The sequence below is a fragment of the Anoplophora glabripennis genome, unplaced genomic scaffold (assembly GCF_000390285.2).
Source record: "Anoplophora glabripennis isolate ALB-LARVAE unplaced genomic scaffold, Agla_2.0 scaffold1169, whole genome shotgun sequence".
Taxonomy (NCBI): Eukaryota; Metazoa; Arthropoda; class Insecta; order Coleoptera; family Cerambycidae; genus Anoplophora; species Anoplophora glabripennis.
Genome location: NW_019417242.1, coordinates 22200 through 31329, shown reverse-complemented (window position 1 = coordinate 31329; position 9130 = coordinate 22200). Strand labels below are relative to the sequence as shown.

Genomic DNA, 9130 nt, shown 5'->3' with positions numbered 1-9130 from the left:
CGGCAAACGCAAGTCAAGGATTTCTAATCACCCGAAAAACGATAATACTGTAAATAGTTCTTAAAAAAACAGTATTAAGTGATGATATTGCCAGAAACAATAATTACGGGTTACATGTCTCGGCTAGCATTAAATTACACCAACAATACAACTAGGATCATTCGTCGGCAGTTTCGGACTTTACGCGTCGCTTGTATTTGGTTTCTTAACAACCTTTGGACGTTTGGATTTCGGAGGATCCCTGTGCCTTAACCGATGCCTTCTTAAATGTCCCATATGTTTAGTTTCAAAGCTGCAGGTGTCACACTTGTACATCTGGATCGTCAAAGGGTCTCTGTGCATTAACTGATGATCGCTCAGAAGTCTCTTAAACCTAGTTTTGTAGGTGCAAGTATCACACTTGTACGTTTGTGTTTCTAAAGAATCTTTATGATTCTGAAATTGATGCTTATTTAAATCGCTTTTATATTTAGTGTCATAGGTACAAGTATCGCACTTGTACATGTGGAATTTCAAAGGGTCTTTGTGCATCAACTGATGCCTTCTTAGATGTCCGTTATATTTAGTTTCGTAGGTACAAGTATCACACGTGTACATTTGGAATTTCGGAATATTTTTATGCCTTAACTTACGTCTGTTTGCAACACGTATAGTTTTGTGGGCTAACTGATGCCTTCTGAGATTCACTTCTAGCTTAGTTTCATAACTACATTTATTACAGCGGCATAATCGTGCCTCTAAAGGTTCTCGTTTCTTAAATCTAAGGTTTTCCCTTTTGGGCGTCTGGACCTTCTGAACTAACATTGATGTTGTGCGATATTCAATAAATCCCGAGTCACATTTAAGCGTACGTTCAATATTTACTTCTCCTGTATCTTCAGAAGTATATCTCTTTTCGTGTTCAACTGTCTCATGGTCTGAGTCGTTCGAAAGGGAATATCTGAAAAAAATCCGAATTGCTCAAAATTAAATTAATCGCATGGAAAAATAAATTAAAAAAAAATTAAACTTATTTCCTTACCCATTCTGATCGTCTTCCTCTATCTTTATTTCAATCTCCTCAGACTTAATATAAGACTGAATGTCGATATTTTCATGTTTCTCCTCCGCATCTTGACAATCTTTTTCCAGTTTTATATCAATCTTTTCAAATTTAATATCAAACTGCTTATCCGCACTTTTATATTTCTCCTGTGCATCAAGGCAATTGTTTACAAAATCACTATGAGTGCGAAGCGAGTCAAAACACGGCCTGCATATAACAGGGTCCTTGGTCGCACTGATATTCTACAATAAAAAAATAACAGGCATCTAGGGAAATTAAGATTATTAAATATACAGAAAGAGTATCAAAAATTGTAACAACTAAAAGAATTTGTTATCTCGGTTATTAATTCTTTAAAAAAATGGGAAATACGAAAGTTACAGTAATTTTTCTGAAAATCAAATTTAATTATAATTTAACTAAAGAAAACAATATTAAACAATTAACTAACGCAAAAAAGAGTCAAAAGAATTTCCAAAATTTTTCCGTCATTTTTGACAGACTGTATTTAAGTGAAAAATGGTCGTATCGGGAATTAAAAAAAAGCATTTTGAAGCTCCAAGATTCTAATTAGATCTTTTGGTCAAAATTTTTTAGGAAATAGTTTTTTTTTTTCTGAGTCCACGGACTTGGAAGATTCTTTTTCAGCCAAGCCGTTGGATGGACCAGATAGCTTGTTTATTTACCTTCAATTTCCTTTTTTTAAAATTTCGATATGACTATTTTTCATAGAAATATCAGACTTTTAATGGAAAAGGATCCGTTTGTCTTCAATCATCGATATCTCAGCGACAAATGGTCGTACAGAGAATTGAAGGGCAGTTTTGAAAACTGGAATAAATTTTCTATAACATTCTTGTATACTGTAACGTACTTTACTCGGTTGCCAAATTCTTGTAACACACTTTATATACTTTACTTGGTTTTGATGTTGCGGTGGTGACGGTTCGGTTCAGACGTTACTTGTGGCTGCCCCCGGTATACTACCAACTCTAAACGGAATCTTAATTCACAATTGCGAATTCTAATTTACTAGATTTATTGACGTCACTGACGTCCCTATTTGGACGTCTAATTTTATGACGACCCTTGACTACTAGTTTATCGGCAGCGGTGGTTGGCAGCCGGCGGTGGTGAGTGACGTCACAGGAACGTACTCCGGATTGAATCTTTTTGTTCGGTTTTTGTCTCGGGCGCCAGTTTCCCAATCTGTTACGTGGGGGAAACTCCACGTGAAACCTACCCTCGGTTTAGAGTAAGTACTCGGGATAGCTGCAGTGAAGAAAGTTTAATTCCAGGGGTCTGTTATATTTCTCTTAATTTCAAGCAAAGTAGTTCTCTGAGTGTAGTGTTATTTTCCTTTCAAAATAAACGGTCTTATCAGTGTAGGTCACAAAAAGATAAGCGGACCTCTTTTTTACTGATCGGAATTTTATCAACTTTGTCGGCGTTAAGAATGAATACAAACGGGAATTATATTTACTAGGTTTATTTTATATTAACAAGGCCTATTGAAACAAACAAACAAAAGTAAAATAGATTCTAATTACAATTAATAAATAACTAACTAAAATTCAGGAATGTAAAAATACTTTACAAGCGGTGTAAGAATAACAAAATTGGTTAGAGCAATTATTATTTGTACGACGGATTTAAAATGCCGATACGGTTTTTCGGAGCTGTAAATAAATACAAATTAGTCAAAAGATCAGGACACAAAATCGGTACGGTAGAAAACGGAGTCTTTGGCGTTTGGTTTATTTAATAAACAATCTAAGACTTTACGAAACGGTACGCCAGAATAATATTCGGTTTTAAATTTCGGTCGGTGCTAGAAAGGGAAAAATAAGATTAATAAATTAGAGCAATAAATAAATTGTTCCCAATGGTTCTGAAACAGAAAAATAATTACGGGTGACTCTAATTCTACAAATAAATATCGGCGGCAGTTTCTAGCAAAGCGACGGAAATTAAGCGGAAATGCGACCAGCCAGGAGAAAAAGCCAAGCAAAGCGGTTTAGATCAGGCACAAATAAGCAAACGGTAATCAGGAAAATGATGTTGTTGGTAAACAGGAGGCAAAGTCTGGACGAGGTGCGAGTTCAAATGCGGGGCGGCCGACAGACTTCTCCCGGAAGCGGTGGGTGGCCCAGCCAAACTTCGGGGGTCTATCCGTCGTTGCACAGCCGACACACAACGTCTTCTACTGGCGGTGGGTGGCCCAGCCAAACCAGCAGTTTCGGTTATTGTGCCCTACAGCGTTTATCTAGCTTGGGCGGTGGGTGGCCCAGCCAAACCTTCGCCGACAACGCTGCTGCTGTACACTTCGACACCTTCACGTCTTCTACTGGCGGTGGGTGGCCCAGCCAAACCAGCAGTGTCAGTAAAGGGGCTCACAACGTTTGTCGAACGAGGGCGGTGGGTGACCCAGCCAAACCGTCGCCGATAACGCTGCTGCCGTACGGACCTGCACTCAACGTCTTCCACTGGCGGTGGGTGGCCCAGCCAAACCAGCAGTTCGGTCGATGTGACTAACAACGTTCGTCGAACGAGGGCGGTGGGTGACCCAGCCAAACCTTCGCCGACAACGCCGTGGTCGTACTGTCTTGCCAGAGTTCAAAACGGCCAGACTTGTACCATAGCAGGACAAGTGAGAATAGGAAAATACAATTTGCTTACTTATTCCGGACGGTTGCTTCTGGCGGCTAACTCCTTGGGTCGGGTGGCGGTCTCTGGTCGGTCTTCAGGTCTTCGGGGTGGTCCTCGGGCTGGTGTTGGAACTGGAGCTCTTCGAGTTCTGGCAGCGAACTCCTTGGATCGGGTGGCGGTCTCTGGTCGGTGTTCAGGTCCTCGGGGTGGTCCTCAGGTTGGCGTTGGAGTTCTTCGAGTTCTGGCAGCGAACTGAGGATTTTAGTCTGGAATCGTTGGTTTTATTGTCTCAATCCCCCCTTGACTAGGCAGGAGTCGTGGTGGGACTATGCGCGCGGCCCTCGACAGTGGGGCAGCGGACGGTTTCGGCTCGACTCGCGGTTAATTGCTCTCACCTAATTAAACTAATTAAATAAATAACTGGCCCACGGCCTTGCATAAAACTGGAAATTAATACCGGTTCATTACATCACGAATTTTTAAAAACAGGAAAAAAGGGTAATTTATGGTTTTTTAGAAAATTGATGGCTAAATTAGAAATATTCACGAAATGACTAATGTTAAGCATGAGTTTTACAGTTCCATATACCCAGAAGAACCCTATGAAGTTTCATCTCGATATAGCGAACCGTTTCTTTATTTCATGCAGTCAAACTTTTGAAAAAAATTAAAGGTTACTTTTTTGAGCTTAAACACTTCATAATCATGATTAAAATGGAAAAAAAATCAGAAGAAAAAGGGTAGTTTTGAAAAGAACTGTTTTTTAAGTGATTAGTATACAGACTGCACAAAAATTAATTAGAAATTTGTCTCAAAAAACAGTATGAATCGGGGTCGAAATCTGGTTTGGATCATCAACTTTAATTTTAATATAATTAAAAGTTGATGAACAGAAGCATAGGACAAAAAAGTCGAATCGTGTTGAAAACAATTGGATTTTTTTTTCTTCAATGTCTGGAAGGTTTTCCAAAAAACAAGACAAACCTTTGAAAAATTTCAAATTTTTTAGAATTTTTTTTTTTCATCAATTTTAACGTTATTTGCGGTAAAAATGTGAGAAAGCCTAAAAAAACATAAATTAATACCCTTCTTTTTCCCTGTTTTTTAAAATTCGTGTAAAAGATGAAAAAAAAAATTTTTTCTTCAAAATGCTTTTTTTTAATTCCCGATACGACAATTTTTCAGCTAAATACATTGTTAAATATCACAGAAAAATTTCGGAAATTCTTTTGACCCTTTAATTGTTTGCATTAGTGGTATTTATATTAAAATGTAAAGTTGTATTACGAAATTGGATTCCGCTATCAAAACTAACGTGAGGGGCTCATTTTCTTTGTGAGACACGATTCCATAAATATTTGCTACTGTAACTGTAAAAGTAGCATCAGTAGTAACCCTAACACAAGTAGTAGAGGTGTCAGCATTGTTGTCGTGCAAAATTTTCTTCCCGATCTTGTTTTTTTGTTGAAGAGAATCTTCGATGTACCCTTGAAATTCTTTGTCGATTTTCAATCTCCAAAACAGTTCAAATTAGCGATGTCCGTGTCACCATCTGCTGATCTGCAGAATGAACATCCAATATATGTTTCTGGATTCCCTACTTCGTGGAAAATGATTCGTGTTCATAAAGGCCATAAAACAAAAATAGCTGAAGGAGTAGAAGTCCATACCGGAATATGCATTTAAACAATGTTTTGATGACTGGGTTGTTCATTGGCAGAAGTGTATTGCTTCAAAAGCCTATCTTAAAGGCGACAAAATAAATTTTGATGATTACGTGAATTTATTGTTTTTTGACAAATTCCAGATACTTTTTTGAGAAAATGTATATTCTTAAATATTTTATGCTTCCCTATATAACATTTTATATATAGGGTTCTTCACGGTAAGTAGCCTATTAAATGTTTAAGAGGAACCAAAGGCAATATGAAATTTTCTCTTCAATGAAAATAATGCCATCAATGTAGCACTTCCAGTTATACTGGAACTAACTGTCATCTTCGTTAATTTAAATGGAACACCCTATATATTACTACATTATCGACAATAAACTAAAAATAAGTTAAACATGTCAAAGCTTTCCTGTACTTGAATCTAAGTATTTTCGAGATAATCGTTATTTTATACAAATTTTGACAGATGCAACCGTTTCGAAAATTCCTTATATCTTTCTTCGTTCTGGAAGCTTTCACTTGCTTTTCGGTATTCACAATGGATATAAGATGCACTACCTTCTGCTATCAAAATTACCCGAAGAAAATTATATTAAGTGTCCCATTTTTTTCGTTACATTTTGAAAACTTTAAACCAACAAAACTTTTTAAATTCAAATGGAATACCTTCTATTTTTTTGCACAATATTACAGAAAATCAAATTCTCTTTTCAGCGATATAGGGGTTATATTTTTTATAGAATACTGAATGACGGTACCAATATTTGCCTTTCAAGGCTAATTTGATGGTATTTTAAACGTAATATTCTCGAGAATGTAAGTAAATCGCAAATATCTGAGAAAATGGAAACTGTAACCCCTACAATGCCAATATCGCTGAAAAGAGAATTTGGTTTTCTATAATACGATGCAAAAAATACTGTGTTCTATTTGAATTTAAAAAGTTTTGTCGGTTTTACGTTTTCAAAACGTAACATAAAAAATGGGATAGCAGAAGGTAGTGCTGTTCTTTGTGTATTTGAAAAAGCAACTGAAAGCTTCCAGACCAAAGAAAGATATAAGGAATTTTCGAAACGTTTACATCTGTCAAAATTTTTTATAAAATGTCGATTATTATCCCGAAAACGATTAGATTTAGGTACAGGGAAGCTTTAACATTTTTGACTTATTTTTAATTTATCTTGTTGATAATGCAATAATATATAGGGAGCTCTATTTAAAATAACGAAGTTGACAGCTACTTCCGGTATAACCGGAAGTGCTACGTTGATAACATTATTTTTATTGAAGAGAACATATCTGATAACCCACGTAAAAAAAATTTCAGGGTCGTATTGTCTTTGGTTTCTCTGAAACATTTAATATGTCACTAGTGAAGAACCCTGTACAATTATGGAAGCAGCTCTATTCCGACAAAGAGAAAAATTCCTAAGTAGTATTTTGAAATATACTTACAACTTCGGGTATATATGTATTGATTATGCCAATGTCTATTTCATTTAGTGACACAAATCCATCCGTCACCAACTGAATACACAATCGACAAATTCTCAGATTTTCTGGTATATCGGTTAAGTGAACATTTCCCTTCTCCTTTAGATAAATTTCTTTTAAGTCGACCGCTGACACTTTATTGGAATTAAGACAACGAAAAATAATATCTTCGGTATTTATACACGTCGATTTAAAATTAAAGGCAGCGAACAATTTTACAGAGCATGCTTTACAAATTACGTGTTCATCTCCTTCTTCCAAATTCTGAAATATATTTGCAATTAAAGACATAAAAATTGGTTTTATAAATATTAGTATTTTTATATTACTAGGTTTGGCAAAACTACTTCCAGAAGTTTCCTTATGGCTTTTCCTATTATGTCACATTTTCTATCGCTTAATATGTTAAGACACAGCCTACAAAATATTTCTTTAAAGTAGCTTGGATGCATTTTTTATCTTATTTGTTTTCCAACAAGGTGGTAAGGAGGAATTCAAAATCAATCATTACATAACCTACAAATCCTACAATAAAAAATCTTCTTCTTCTTCTATAAATATGACCTCTCTCGATTGTATACTTAGCCAGGCATACATTTTTTCTCGTTACTAATTTCACTTGAGGCATCACGTTATCAAAAATTAATCCACCATAGGTGTCGACTGCGGGGGGTTGACGGGCTCAAGTCGCCTCTACCTCAAATCAAGTCAAAATATTTCACGTTTATAATTAAAATATCATTAAGCACAAAGAATAAAGAGATGACACGTGAAATAGGATTTAAAAATTGTTTATATTAAAATTACAGTTTTTTATGGTATTTGCTACTTCTGAAAAATTTTTAAATTAATATAATAAACTCTTACACCAAATAGGTCAGGTTATTTTTATGAAAATAGTTTTGCCCAACCGAAAAATTTCACAATGAAAAAGCTGACAAATGCAAAATACAAAAACACATCACTTAATATAAATATACTTATATATAATTATAATATACTTTGAAAAGGCCATTAACGTTCCGAAAATTCACTGTTTTCGCCTTCTGAAATTTTTTACTTTTTGTTTTAATAGCTTTTACAGTTTAAATTTCTTTATTTCTGTCTGTTTCTAGGGATATCATATGATGTTTATTCTATTATTACATACTTACTTCATCTTTTAGAATTTGCAGTCAGCAAAGATTCAAGTTCACAGAATAATTTGACGCATCTTTCACCATAAGAAAATAATTGCCAAATTGTTATCATTTTCTAATTTATTTTTTGATAATAATTGATGTCTTAGCTACTGATACATTAGTGAATAGGCTAACCACATCAAAACTCACCATTAAATGACTAGTATTAAAATTATTTAAAGTTGTTCCAAAAGATGTTAGCTATTTTAAATGTATGAGATAGTCTCTAGCACACATTCTGATAAGGTTTCCTATAGGAAATGATTAATTCACTCATCAAATATGTAAATAAATTTTGTTATATTTACTTGTAACTAACGGAAGTTTAAAGAACAACAGAAATGTATCTATCGCAGTGCTATCTTGCACCTAGTTATAAGTCTATTTCTAATAATTTTGTAAAATTTTTGTTCAGACTGCTTACTTACCACTACTATAGAAATAAATAGGCAGTGCATTTACCAATAAGTTTATATATTTATGATTAATAAATATAAAAAAAAAAACTATCTTTTATTGATGTACATTAACTAATTTTATATACAAAACAGTACAGGCTGCTACAAATTCGCTTCTCACTACAGGGATCTCGGAAACGGTAAGAGATACGAAGTAGCTTAAATGGGGGCAAAGTTTCGTAATCGGCAGATCAACATTATGCATCTAAAAAATCAAGGCTAACATGATTAGTTTTTGAAATATTTGAAAAAAACCGAAATTTTGAAAATGCATTTTTGTTTCATTTTAGCCTTGTTTGAGGTGATATTGAAAAAAGAAGAACATTCTCAAGGCAACTACTTGCCCTCTATTGAACGGCATAATCAATTTTTACATGTAACGTTTTGTTTCTCTAGGACCATCATCAACTTCGTTTTTTAAATATGACCTTGAAAATTTAATTACATTTTTTGCAGGCCTTCATGACTCCCAATACTGTACTGCATCAGTCCGAACCAGATTCAGACGTTTCGTCTCGAAAAATTAATCTTAAATTTGTTCGTTCCAAATATCTCAATTTTTTTATTTAGATTTCTATGTTTATTGAATTATCGTACACTCTAAGTGTCGTTAGACCCTGTGAAATCTAC

The 9130-nt window shown here is 34.7% G+C and overlaps 1 protein-coding gene across 1 annotated transcript; it reads right to left on the bottom strand.

The window, feature by feature from the left end:
* Positions 1 to 158: 158 nt before the first annotated feature.
* On the bottom strand, positions 159 to 7365 carry LOC108914269 (zinc finger protein 99-like). The gene is made up of 4 exons (XM_018720041.1): positions 7191 to 7365; positions 6823 to 7125; positions 1022 to 1287; positions 159 to 940 (listed from the first exon to the last, which is right to left on the bottom strand). Exons 1-4 carry the CDS (start codon positions 7311 to 7313, stop codon positions 181 to 183), a joined length of 1452 nt encoding a protein of 483 aa, XP_018575557.1. The 5' UTR covers positions 7314 to 7365; the 3' UTR covers positions 159 to 180.
* Positions 7366 to 9130: the final 1765 nt, after the last annotated feature.

What these genes read in the sequence shown, in the direction of transcription:
- LOC108914269 (XM_018720041.1), bottom strand. Translation starts at nt 7,313, where the DNA reads ATGCATCCAAGCTACTTTAAAGAAATATTTTGTAGGCTGTGTCTTAAC. An exon ending in ATACATATATACCCGAAGTT is followed by an intron (nt 1,288 to 6,822) that starts GTAAGTATATTT and finishes TTTTTATTGTAG; the next exon opens with AATATCAGTGCGACCAAGGA. An exon ending in GAGGAAGACGATCAGAATGG is followed by an intron (nt 941 to 1,021) that starts GTAAGGAAATAA and finishes GATTTTTTTCAG; the next exon opens with ATATTCCCTTTCGAACGACT.